Source organism: Pistacia vera, unplaced genomic scaffold (assembly GCF_008641045.1).
Source record: "Pistacia vera cultivar Batoury unplaced genomic scaffold, PisVer_v2 Contig570, whole genome shotgun sequence".
Classification (NCBI taxonomy): Eukaryota; Viridiplantae; Streptophyta; class Magnoliopsida; order Sapindales; family Anacardiaceae; genus Pistacia; species Pistacia vera.
This window is the reverse complement of record NW_022196413.1, coordinates 2,066,840-2,080,834: the sequence shown is the minus strand read 5'-3', so window position 1 is coordinate 2,080,834 and position 13,995 is coordinate 2,066,840. Positions and strand designations below refer to the sequence as shown.

The 13,995-nt window shown below is 32.4% G+C and overlaps 1 protein-coding gene and 1 non-coding gene across 2 annotated transcripts; one reads left to right on the top strand and one right to left on the bottom strand.

Annotated features, from left to right (window-relative positions):
• Positions 1-8,295: 8,295 nt before the first annotated feature.
• TRNAS-AGA lies at positions 8,296-8,377 on the bottom strand. The gene has a single exon. It is a non-coding gene; the product is annotated as a tRNA-Ser (tRNA).
• Positions 8,378-8,487: 110 nt separating this feature from the next.
• On the top strand, positions 8,488-13,933 carry LOC116109053 (glutamyl-tRNA(Gln) amidotransferase subunit B, chloroplastic/mitochondrial). Its single transcript, XM_031395310.1, has 9 exons — positions 8,488-8,742; positions 8,839-9,523; positions 9,886-10,095; positions 10,832-10,972; positions 11,081-11,284; positions 11,673-11,870; positions 12,498-12,566; positions 12,937-13,053; positions 13,536-13,933. The coding sequence occupies exons 2-9, from the start codon at positions 8,894-8,896 to the stop codon at positions 13,614-13,616; spliced, it is 1,650 nt and encodes a 549-aa protein (XP_031251170.1). The 5' UTR covers positions 8,488-8,742; positions 8,839-8,893; the 3' UTR covers positions 13,617-13,933.
• The last annotated feature ends 62 nt before the right edge of the window (positions 13,934-13,995 follow it).

The following is a 13,995-nucleotide window of genomic DNA, read 5'->3' as shown; positions in this document are numbered from 1 at the left end:
TACATGGCCTTTTAATTAAATTTGAACTTGATTTGACCTTTTAATAAAATGCCCCGTTTACGTCCCACTCTCAACTCCAACGTTTCAAGCAAGTTTCAGTCAATATATATTTTTTGGATTTTTTGTTTTACCAGAAAATAGCCTTCTCATAAATCTTTATTTTTAAAAAAATTTTATTCCAAATGTTCAACTACTCTCACTAAAATATTGTTACTACGTAAATAATTATTTATTAGGGCTTAATTACATCATAAGGTACCAATAATCACTTTTTTCTATTGAAGGTACCGAACTATTTTTTTTCTGTTGAAGGTACCAAATTATCAATTATTTCTATTGAAGGTACCGAACTTATATACCATCAAACACTTTAGAGAGACTGACCTCAAACATTGCTAAAAATAAATGATGTGGATTTTTTTTAATTCTAAAATGTGTATGTGGAAATTTATAAGGGTTGACATGTACATGTAGTGCTAACGTGGACTTTTTAGGGCTGATGTGTACATTTTCATATTTTAAATTTGTCAAATTTACATCTTCTTCCAATTTTAATTCCACAAAAAGCACCCAAAATAACCAAAATCACCCAGAACGAAAATATTATAATAACATAAAGCACAAAATGTACCCAACAATTTCATAAATGCGTAAAAAAAGGACCCCGAACTCAGTTAGGCTATGAAAGGTAAAAGTCGTCTTCTCAGTTTTCTATCTAATTTTTATTATTATTTATCTTCTTTTCTTTTTTCTTCCCCTCCCCTCCCTTTCTTTCTTCTCTCATTTTCTTCCCACTCTACTTCCACACTTATTCCCTTTCTACAATCCTCTTTTCATTTTCATTTTCTATACGGGTGAATCTAATCAAAACTCTAATACAAACCAAATCATAACCTAATCAAAGTACAAATCAAACCCTACATCTAACACACAATCACAAATCAAGCAAAAATCAAATTGGGTACCAAAAAATACTCAAAAACAAACCCAAATCTTGAACCATGAAGAAATCCAAATATTAAACCATGAGTGCTAGAAGAAGAAGAAGTGGTGGAGATGGAAAGAAATAGGAAAAACAAAATTGGAAAAAAATAAAAAGTGTTGGAGTCCCACATCGACTAGACACACTCAATCTTTTTTTTTTTTATTTTGGGTTATTCTTTCTTTTTATTAATTTTTTTTTGGTTTTGTTTTTTTTCCTTCTTTAATTTTTTTTTTGTTTTTTTTTTTTGTTTTTTTTTTTTTATTTTTTTTTCTTTTGTTTTTGTTTTTTTTTTAAAAATTTTTTTCTTTTATTTTTTTTTTCTTTTTTCTTTTTTTTTTTTCTTTTGTTTTTGTTTTTTTTTCAAAAACTTTCTTCTTTTATTTGTTTTTTCTTATTTTTTGGTTTTTTCTTTTTGTGGTTTTTTTGTTTTTTTTTTCTTTTTTGTTTTTTTTATTCTTTTTGTTTTTTAAATTGGGTGATCCTCCCATTCAACAGGGCCTTATTGGGTGAGGAGTCAGATTCACCAGATAGTGGAAAGAAATAAAGAGTAAAAAAAAAAGAGACAATGGGTTTTAATTAGGATAAGTTTTCAGTATGGGTAGGTTTTATTGATTCTGGGTGGTTTTAGTGGTTTTTATTGAAATAATAAAAAAAAAATGGCTAATTTGAGATTTTTTAGATTATAAATGTCTAAGTTAGCCTTAATTGCCACGTCAAAATATCTAGTCAGCACACCAAAATTGTCATGTCAACGATTTTTTTACAGAAAAAATGTCATGTCATCAATATTTAACACCGTAGGAAATTTTTTGAAAGTTTGGTACCTTCAATAGGAAAAACTTAAAGTTTGGTACCTTCAATAGAAATAATTGATAGTTTGGTACCTTTAACAGGAAAAAAAATAGTTCGGTACCTTCAATAGGAAAAAAGTGATAATTCGGTACTTTCTGATGTAATTAAGCCTTTTATTAGTGCTGAGATAGGATTGCTTAGGTTTTAGATAATATTATTTAATCAATTTAAAGTAATAAAATAAATAATCTTTCTCGACATAATAAAAATATATTGTTGTTAGATTTTAGGTGTTTAAATTAGCATAACTTCGTATTATTTATTAACTTTGAGGGCCGTTTGGATCGGAGGTATATAAGATAACGGGGGTAATCTTCGCTTATTTTGCAAGATTCCTATGTTTGGTTTGCAAGTAATAAAATATTACGGTAATCTTTTATTGCAAATAGTGTTTACTATTGGTAATAAGGAGGGTAATCTTATTACCTTGTTAGGGGGTGTTATTAAAACATTACTAGGATAATATGATTTTTCTACCCATTTTGCCTTTAATTAAAAACCATTTCGGACACAATTGCCCTCAAATGTCTACCAAATAACAATTACCCAACCCCCTTACGTTTGAGAAATTAGTTAAAATACCCTAGCTACAAAGAGTTTAAAAGTTAACAAAATACCGCCAGCCACCCAAGATCACTGTCGGCCGTGAGTCACCACCGCCGGCCACCGACGTTAATCGTCGTAATGGTGCATGATCAACGAGATCTGGCTGGTAGTGCGCTGCTAAGGCCTTTTCCGGCCATGGATCACAGATCCATGGTCGGAAATGGCCAGATCTGGGGTTTCTATGACCATTTCATAACCAAAGATTTGGCCGTGAAACGACAAAGATGTGGCTTGAAACGGCCACAGATTTGGCCATGAAATGGCCAGAATTTTGGCTGTGAAATGGCATGAAGATCTAGCCTTTTCACGGTTAGATCTGTGGCCATTTCACGACCACATCTTTGGCCGTTTTCCTACCATGGATTTGTTATCCATGGCTATTTTCAGCTTTTTCGGTGCACGACCGACCATATACAGTTAGTCGTGTGCCATTTCGTTGACTACCGGCAGTGGCTTGGGGTAGGTGGGAGTGATTTTACTACAAATTAAAGTTTTATATGGGTAAGGTGTTTTAGCAAAATTTCAAATGTAGGGGGTTAAATGATTCAAAAAATAATAATAAAAAAAATACTATTATATAATATTTAAAAAGGAGGGCAATTTAGTAATCTATATAATATACCCACCTATTTATCCTCCCAACCAAATATATTATTCACCAATTTATTCGGACCAACTAAACATATTTTTTAAACATTCCCAATAGTCTTCAAGGTGATATTTCTTTCCGTTAATATAATATAACCCTATGATAAAACATTATATGATCTAAATGCCCCCTGAACACTATAAAATCTAACGGTTTACTAACAACATGATATTTAAAGAATTTTTATAGATTTTTGTTATTATATTTTATCTTTAAAAGATATATGTCTTTAATTAAAAAAAAAAAAAAAAAAAAGACGAAATTGTAAAATTACATTTCAATGTGTTATAGCAGCATCATTTCATAAATTTAAACAATTCATAGTCAAACTAAAAAATAAAAAAATAAAAAAGATGAAATTGTAAAATTATATTTCAATGTGTTATAGCATCATTTCTTTCCAAACATAAGCTCAATTTGTTTTTACGGTGACTTCATTCTTATAAAATATAAAAGGAAAGAATATAAGTACTTTCAATTTTTACCATTATATTTAGTTATTTTTTTTTTTTTTTTGTTAATTGTGATTAGGGTAAAGTATAGATTAAAGGTGACTAGTATTAAACTCATTTCTTCCCCGTTTGTAATTGTATTTGGTCAATTAATTATCATTAATAATCGTGTCATATGTCATATATTTTGGCTCTTTAATTATGATGGTGGTGACAAAATCATTGGCGAAATAAACTATTTCATCAATTTGATTTAAAACATATTAACTTTATAAATGTAATATTATAGAAATTTAACATTTAGCTTGGATTTATTGAGAGAGACATAATAAATTTAAAACGTGTTAAATGAAGAGGGCATAATTTATAATTTAAGTGATTTATGAAGTTAGTTTTCAAGTCAAGTCAAACTAATTAATTAACATCACTTGAGATACAATTATATGCTATTATTCTTATTACCATCTTAATTAAACCAATAAAATATATGATTCAGAAAAACTTAATTCAGAAGATTGAAATGCTTTAAACACCTTGGATTTAAATTGTGTTTTGTTTAATAAAATTTTAAAATAATAATTGTTTATAAGCTAATTTTCATAAGCTTAGACAAATACCCCCTAAGAGAACCGATAAAATATATGATTAAGAAAAACTTAATTCAAAAGATTGAAATGCTTTAAACACCTTGGATTTAAATTGTGTTTTGTTGAATAAAATTTAAAAATTGTTATTATTTTAAACATGCTTTACTTCTGTAGATGCTTCTATATCTCTAATTCTAAGGTTTAATTACTTTTTATTTATTATTTGTTTGAGAGGTGAGAAAATTTTCTAAATAATTTTATAATGGGAGAATGTCATAGACTATCCTTAAGGTTTAATTACTTTCATTTATTATTTGTTTGAGAGGTAGACATATTCGTTTTTGGCCACATCCATAGATCTGGTTGTTTCTTTCTGGCCAAATCCACGGGGATTTTGCTAGAAATGGCCAAATTGGTGTACGGCCTGCCAGATCCGACCAATTGTGCATCATTCTGACGATGTCTATCGGTGGTCAATAGTGGTGGGCAGATCCGGCTGTGGTCTTAGGTAATTTGGTTGAAGTACAAGGGTAATAATGTCTTAAAAATCTTGTGTATAAGGATAAAATAGTCTATGAATATTCTTAGAAATTGTTTTCAAAACAGGGGCATTCTTGTCCAAACATTTTATTAGTTAGGGATAAAATTGTAACAAAATTAAGATTACCAAGTAATCTTAGAATACCTAAGAAAATGGTGGTATTCAGGTTACCACCTATCTAACTTATAGTAATTACTATTGGTATTGGAGGATTACCGAAATTTTTTATTGCTTGACAACTAAACATGATAATATCAGTAATATAAAATGACATTAGTAGAGTAATAGGGGATTATCCCCAACCAAACACAAGGTAGTGTAGAGACAAAGACATTTAATAAAATGTATTATTCAGAAAAACTTAATTTAGTAGATTGAGGGTGTGTTTGCTTTATTATTTTGAATAGGATTTTTGAAAAAGTTAAGTTGGGTGGTTATTACGAGGTAGGATTTGAAAATTAACAAAAACACCCACAAGCTTGTTAATTTAGCTAAACACTTCTACAATAAAACATTGAAAATTAATAAAAATACCCCCACCTACCCATTAAATGCCGGCAGTCGGCCACCACCACTGGAGGGTGGCCGACAGTTGCTATAATGGCACACGACCAGGCAGGATTTGGCTGGTCGTGCGCCGATATGGCTCGAAAAAGGCCAGATCTGTGGCCAAATCTGGCCGTTGACGGCTAGATCTGACCACGTTTGGTCGTCAACGCTGACCATATCTTGGCTGTCATTGAAAACCAGCTACGGCCATATCTTGGCCGTTGCTGACGACCAGTTATGGCCATGGATCTGGCTTTTTCCAACTAGATCAACAGTGAATTTGGCCGAAAAATGCTAGATCGGCTCACTACCGGCCAGATTTAGCTGATAGTGCGCCATTACGCTAAATTTTGACTAACCACCTTCTGGCGGTGGTGGCCAAAATCTAGCAAATGTGGGTGGGTGGGTGTGTTTTTGTCAATTTCTAAATTTTTTGGGGGGTGCTTAGTTAAATTAACAAACCTAGGGGGTTTAAAATAGTTGAATAAAATAAAATTGGATTTTCAGAATAGAGAAACAAATATGTATTTTGGGTAGGATAGGGATAGAATATGATAGAAACAGTTAACAAACACAGAGTGAAATGCTTTAAACACCTTGGATTTAAATTGTGTTTAGTTTAATAAAATTTAAAAATTGTTATTATTTTAAACATGCTTTACTTCTGTAGATGCTTCTTTATCTCTAATTCTAAGGTTTCATTACTTTTATTTATTATTTGTTTGAGAGGTGAGAAAATTTTCTACATAATTTTATAACGGGAGAATATCACAGACTACTTTAAGGTTTCTAAATCTATTATCCGGATGACAACTTACAAATGTATATATATATTTCATCATAGACTATCCTCAAAATTTGAAATTGCATCATGAATACTCCTTTACCCTAACTCCTCTTGTGGTAAATGAGTAAAATGATTAACTTTTGGTCTTATAAAAAAATATTTTGCAAACCTAACAACAACATGACAAAGTTAGCGCAAAAGGTTGTCTATGCAAAAAATTATCATCCAAATCATAAATTTGAAAACGTTAAAGACAGTATATGACAATCTCCCATTTTATTAATTTTCAACAGAATAAATACTTAAGTTTTAGTTGCGTAAAAGTATATACAAAAGACATTCAATAGGTAACTATAACTTCAATTTTATAATTTTAGCACATCATATTGTTTTTAGAATAAAAGTATGTAACCTTTTAGTTTTTTACTCATCCATTAATATCAAAAAGTTACCCTAAATTTAATGAATTTGGACTGGCGATCAATAATTCTATAGAATCTTTATGATTAGATAAGAATATTATGTCTTTATCTAAAGTTGTATATCCATTGTTAATTAACTGATATGTGCCAAGGGAATTAACTCATTCTTATCTTAATTAATATGCCTACTCTTCTACATGGATTAACGTTATCCGACTTTTTATTAGGGGGAAACTTGTTTTTCTTTTATTTTATATAAAATTATATCCCCATACCAAGTATTCTTCGAGCAATACGATACTTATAATCAAATGTCATAAACTGTTTCTCACAACTCTGACGTGACAGTTTGTAATTAGTTAGTTCGCAATGAATCCCACTTATCCAATTACAAGTTGATCAATTGCGAGCTACCACGTCGGGGTTATGAAAGAAAATTTATAAGATTAGGTTATGAGTCAATCTTTATTAAAATTTATAAGATTAGATTGTAAGCCAATTTTTATTGATATTCTTCTTTTATTTGACTCGTTCCATGCATAAAAATAATAAGAATTTTATATGATTTAATAAGCTTATAATGCAAATTGGATAACTTCTGTTTACAGACAATAAAATTGTAACATTTCAAAAATAATTGCGGAAAAGAAATTGTATAAAATATAAAAAAATATTTAGTACGTAGGAAATATAAGTAATCACATAAAAAATAATCAAACTTAATATTTACTATACGGAAATTTATTACTGTATCGTAAGTCATAACTATAATGTTATTAAATGGATGTTTTGGTTAATTACAAGTAATTTGGTTAACCATGAAGATGAAAGAGACGACAACGGTTATCGTTTTCTCGAGTTTGAAACAAAGAAGGTTTCTGAGTTGAAGAATGTGTGTTACGAGATGAGTGAGAGCTGCTGCATTGGATCATCAAATGGTTGGAGGAAAGAGTTGCTCCTCTTCATTTAGACCCTTCTTTACAAGTTTAAAATGCAGCTCCGTCGTCTGAATTCTTTGATATGGGTATTCTTGAAATGGAGAGAAGTGATCTTTATGGTGAATATTGCATCTACTATATCACTAATAGGAATTATATAGATTCTTACAGGTTAAATCTACATGAGAATCTATCTCATAAACAAAGTTCTTTTGTCATTAGACGATTTTTGTTTTAGTTATCTATGGTCGTGAGGCAAAGCTTGCATACTGCAAGACTGTGGACTAATTGTTGGACGGAATCAGAGGGTAAGCATCAACCATACCATGGTATCATATGCACTACAAAAAATTATGCATTAGGCAAAAATTCTACTGAAGTTTGGTATTTTGATGATTGGTTTAAAGGAGTTATTAACTGCCTCATTTGATCCTTGATGAGAGGTTAAAAGGCAGTTGATGGGAGTTACTTAGTCCCTAGCCTAGCCATATATAAAGATATATCTTCTCCATCAAAGATATATCACAAAAATACAAAAGAAAAGAAAAGGTTTGGAGGCATAGGCTAGAAGACAACTCTCAACTCACAAATCATTCACGTTTTAGCTTTCTACAACACTTGAACAATATGGCTGGAGGTAAGTAGTTAAATTCCGCTTTATATTACATACGTAATGTTTTACAGGATATTGACCTTTCTTTTCTAGAGAAATCATCACAATTTTGGTGGGATTTCATTTGTTTTTGTTTTGATTAATTTGTTCTTTTGTAGAATTGATAAAATGATGGTCGATTATTAATGTTTACTATATTACAATATTTTATGTTTAACATCACTGTTTAAATTTTATATTTCATGCATGAGTTTGATATCATATTCATAAGAACTTATTAGAGGATTAAAAAGCAAAAACGTATTTCCAAAAAGCGTGAGCGGCAGGATTCGAACCTGCGCGGGCAGAGCCCACATGATTTCTAGTCATGCCCGATAACCACTCCGGCACGCCCACATTATTGTAAACTGTGCACTTAAAAGTTATAAATTTCTAATTTAAAGCTTGTTTTTGTGTTGGTTTTGTTCAAATGGATGACTGTTGGAAGGCTGTAATTGCAAAGTCATTCTCCCGGTCTATTTGCTGCATGAGATGTTAACCATTGTCAATCCTCTCTTCAGTTCTTTTTTCTCCATACTGTAAATACACTACACGTTCTTCTTTTCGCTTTTGAATTTCCTCTCCTTTACATTTCAGTGTTGTCTTCTACAGTTACACACAATCAAATTTTTGCCTTTTCAGTGTTTTTATGAAACCAACTCTCCCTCTTCCAGTTCACCCGTAGCCGTCGAACCAATCATCACACTAAAAATCTGCCATTGGTGAGTGTTTTTATTTATTTATTTATTATTATGATCATGATTTTCGATTTAACTTATGTTTTGTATCTTGCTGATTACCTGTTTGATTTTATGCAGAGGCCACACTTGTGTTGTTTGATTTTCCTATTTGGAGTAAATAAGCTATAGAAACATGGCTTCTACATTGTTTAGAACCATTCAAACTCATTCTTTTATGCTCTACCCAACCACATTACTTAGAAGAAGCAATGGTGTTTTTTATTGTACAATGAAGAGCACACATAGCCAGACAGCTACACAAGAGAAGCAGCAAATCAGAGTTACACCACAAAACCAACAGAACAAAGCTAAAACACTTGATAAAATAGCTAAAGATTATGAGGCAATTATTGGTATAGAAACTCATGTCCAGCTCTCCACACTCACCAAGGCCTTTTGTGGCTGCCCTTACAACTACGGCTCTCAACCGAATACTAGTATCTGTCCAATTTGTATGGGTTTGCCCGGGGCCTTGCCAGTTCTAAACTCCAAAGTGATTGAGTCGGCGGTGAAACTAGGCCTTGCTTTGAATTGCAAGCTTTCTTTAAACTCAAAGTTTGATAGGAAACAGTACTTTTATCCAGATCTTCCAAAGGGTTACCAAATATCACAGTTTGATATCCCAATTGCAACTGGTGGTTACTTGGATGTGGATCTTCCTATTGAGTTTGGTGGTGGCCATAGGAGGTTTGGCATTACTAGAGTTCATATGGAAGAGGATGCAGGCAAACTACTTCATTCAGAAGATGGGGATTACTCACAGGAAAACACTATTCCTCATATTTTACATTAGTATTATCCAGTTTCTTTCTATGTACATTACACTATTCATTTTATCATTTGTTTTTTCTGTTGATAACGTTGGCTTCTTCTATTGATTGCATTCTATTTTTCATTGTTTTCTAAAGCTTGAGTGCTATAAAATTGATATTGTTTGTGAAATTATTCGAGCAAGGATTCAACAATAAAGATTCTTTGTCACGTTTAGAGGCTTTTATTGATTGGTGTTTGCTAGAAAGTTGTTCTCTATATTACATTGTTTTATTCTGAAATTGAGGATTGATTATCAAGTTGACAATTGTTGTATGCCATTGCCTTGATGACCATGTTGGTTATGCTTTGCAGGTTGATTTGAATAGAGCAGGGGTGCCCTTGCTTGAGATTGTTTCTGAACCCGATATGCGAACTGGAGTTGAAGCGGCGGAATATGCAGCAGAATTGCAGAGGTTGGTTAGGTATTTGGGAGTTAGCAATGGGAATATGCAAGAAGGTTCACTACGTTGTGATGTGAATGTCTCAATTCGACCAGTTGGACAATTAGAATTTGGGACAAAGGTTAGTAAGTGCCCTTTTACTTTAGTATTTTCAGTTTTTGACGAAAAAAAAAAAAAAAATTTACGATCCTGTGAATTGCTGTGGGTATTTAGGGTTCAAGGATATCCTGATAAGAATCTGTGCGATCATGTTTCAAACTTGATGAAGCCTTTAAAATTGCATTCTTAAACTGTGAAAGTAATTTTAGGTGGTCAAAGCCATCTATAGCTTTTTGAGGAATGGATGAGAGCAGAAACCATTGATATTGCTTTGGCTTCCGATTTGACTTCTTTTAATGACAGATGTTAAGCTACCACTTCACCTAAAAGCTTAAGCTGATAGTTAGTGGTCTAACAATATTATTCAAGATCTAAGACACCCCCTCATACCAGTGCAAGTGGACAAAAACAACCATTACCACAAATACAACCTGAATAACATGCAGAATTTATTATAATTTAACTAATATGATTGCGGATTCGAACACAAACCACTTGCTCAACTTGACTTTGATTCCATGCTAAGCAATCACTTAGTCCAAAAACTAAAACTAATATGTAAGAGCTTAATACTAGTATTTAAGCTCTAACAACATATTTATTATTTCTTGTGATAATTTCAATTGCATTTATCAGCAAGACGAAATAACTTATATTGCTTTGTTTATAACAATTTCTGAAGAACGAATTGTTTTTTTTTTTTTTTTTCTTTTTTGTTTTTGACAGCTCATACATTTGACTATATTTTGTATTGGCAGGTTGAGATAAAGAATTTGAACTCATTTTCATCAATTAATAGGGCCATTGATTTTGAGATAGCACGGCAGGCACTTCTCTATAGTCAAGGCCAAGGTGATCAAATTGTTCAGGAAACTCGTCTTTGGGAAGAAGGTGCACAGGTCATAGCCATATCTAGATTCCATTTTAGTGCAAAATCTGAAATATTCAATTTAAGTTTGATGCTTCAAGACTACTTACATGCTCTGTAAACCTCTTATACTGTTTAGAAAACAATTACAATGAGGAAAAAGGAAGGACTTTCTGATTACCGATACTTTCCAGAGCCCGACCTTCCAGAAGTTATTCTCTCTGCAGAATATATTAATAGCATTAGTAGCTCTTTGCCAGAACTTCCAGAAATGAAGCGCCAGAGGTATGAGAAGATGGGCCTAAGCATGCAGGATGTCCTTTTCCTTGCAAATGACATGAATGTAAGTTTTTATATAGTCTGGTGTGTCTATATCGGATATGTTGGATGGTATTACAGCGATAGGCATCTGTTTTCCCCGTTTTTAATGTACAATTATTGTCCTACTCTTATGATCCTATAATTCACCATTTAAATGTGGTGAGCTTCAAGGGATCAACATGTGCCTTCTGAATTCCTCTCAAATTAACATCAGTCCCCAAATTATTTAAGCCTGAGGCCTGTGCCTTGTGATATCATCCTACGAATCTGCCTTGTGGGAAGGACAGAATGGTTTAATCCTCAAATGCTTTCTCAATTATATCTGCTTATGGTATTACATTATTCCTTAACACAGGTCATGTTGGAATGATCTAAGATATTTTGACCTTTTTTCTGAATGAATATCTCAGGTTGCCCAATTTTTTGATGCGACTATTGCAAAGGGTGCTGATGTGAAACTGGCAGCGAATTGGATTATGGGTGATATTGCAGCCTATATGAAAAATGAAAAATTGTCTATAAATGAGATCAAACTTTCTTCAGAAGAGCTAGCTGAGCTCATTGCTTCAATAAAGAGTTCGACTATTAGTGGGAAGATTGGAAAAGAGGTAAAAGTTTGCTTCCATTGTTAAAGCTACTTCACATTCTATTTTTCTCATTATCTAATACTTCGTCTGACTTTAATCTGGAGTCTAATTGTGTTTGGTCCATTAATTTGGATGCTTGAGTCCTAACCTTGTTTTGTGATTGGATTGTAATAGCTAATTTAGCTTTCAAAGAGTAAATTTTATTTACCTTTTTCCCATTTTCGACTATCTCTTCAGTATGAAGATTTTACTGTATTCTTTTTCCCCCCTCATTGTAAGATTATAGAAGCCTCACATGCAGAAAAAGCAAGTTGAATTGACAAGTGTTAATTAAAGCATATAATTGGATTTTCTCGGAGTACTTAGGAGACATAAGTTTCCTAAAGGCATGCTAGGACTAAGGTTAAAATTGCTGTCCTGTCTACTCAAAGCAAAATTAGATTTTATAATTAGCATCTCCATGTCATGCATAGCTTTTAGATTAGTGGTAACTCAAGAAGTTATAGCCTTAGGTCAATTATTTTCTTTAGGATGGGAAGTTTGGTTGGTCAAAACTTTGAGTTTCTACAGGGTGAGTGGTTTTGTGTATCATGCAATGATTGTCTGAATTTTTTGTTTTTTCATATTATTCTCTTGTAACATTTGCAGATTCTCTTTGAGCTAATGGCCAAAGGTGGAACTGTCAAGAGAATTATAGAAGAGAGGGATTTGGTTCAGGTAAGTTTTAAACTTTGTTGCAGGAGCTTGTTTAAAGAGAAATAATTCAAATGGGTAAATATGTCATTAATATTCATTCTAGCTGTTGGCCTGAGCTCAACTTGTTAAGTAGTCTACTCAATGTCGAGCTTTGGGTCATTTAAGCAATTGACAAGGCTGAACAATTTCAAGCAGTTCACGTCCCTTGTTCCCTTGATTTTACACCTCGAAATGGGGTTGGTTGTTTTGTTTAGTGACGTGATATAAAGGAGAGTATTTATGCATTGGATAGAAAATAGGCTTTGTCTGATGATCAAAATGATAGGCATGTTATGAGTGATAGACTGATAGGCACTTGGGTGGAGAGTTCTCACATTTCCTAACATTGCAGATAGTAGACCCTTCTGAAATTGAAAAAATGGTGAACAAAGTGCTCTCAGAGAATCCAAAGCAGCTGGAGCAATATCGAGGGGGCAAAACAAAGCTACAAGGATTTTTTGCTGGTCAGGTAAACAAATGTTGCAAATTTCGGTGGACCATTTTTATAATTATGGAGTGCAGCATAAACATAGAGCTACTTCTTCATAGTATGAAAAACTCTCTCTTAGTTTGGTACCTTCGATTGAATATTGAAACCCATTCCATACTGTATAATAATCCTTTGTTAGGGATCTAGCTTTATACTTTTGCCTGAAATCCGCTAGTTAAATTCTTTAAAGATGATTTTAACATAAATCAACTATTATATAGGACTTCAGTTCAAATGACCAAAAACTATTGCCAGGTTTTGACCAGACCAGACACACTTCTGCTTATAATTCTCCAGTTGAAGATAAATATTATGATGGCATGCCATGTATTTAATATGTACTTTCAAATTATCCTAAAATAACCTATAGTATATATGAACTTAAGACAAGTACAGATAGAGGACTCATTAACTAACTATTTTTTCTATGTACTTGTTCTCTTTATTATGTTGACAAGCAGGTAATGAAAATATCAAAAGGCAAGGCAAATCCAGGGCTTCTGAACAAGATCCTTATAGAGAAATTAAATGCCAAAAGCTGAAAAGTTGGTAGGCAGGTCTTTTTTTATTACGTGCCAGCTTCCAGTAATGTCCATCGTGGTGTCGGATCTTTCATTGAGTCTACAAGATGCTAGATTAATATTTACCTACCAATGGAAGCCGATGCTGCCTATATGACAGGATGCAGCAGGCATTGGCAGTCTCAGGAGTTTTGCATTACAGTGTCTACTGACAAAAACAGATGTTTAAGCCCGAATTGGTAGTTCAAGCTCCCAACTCTGATTGTTTATAATACTTGACAGTATTTTGTAGGCTTAATTTAATCGTATCATGCATAATATGAAAAAAAAAAAAAAAAGCCTTTGTTCTGACATTTTAGTGGCTTATAATTATGGCTATTCTGCTGTCATATTATTTAAA

Bases quoted from the DNA above. Each gene is read 5' to 3' on its own strand.
- LOC116109053 (XM_031395310.1), top strand. From the start codon at position 8,894: ATGGCTTCTACATTGTTTAGAACCATTCAAACTCATTCTTTTATGCTC. The intron at 9,524-9,885 runs GAAAACACTATT...TATGCTTTGCAG, and splicing joins AAGATGGGGATTACTCACAG to GTTGATTTGAATAGAGCAGG. The intron at 13,054-13,535 runs GTAAACAAATGT...GTTGACAAGCAG, and splicing joins AAGGATTTTTTGCTGGTCAG to GTAATGAAAATATCAAAAGG.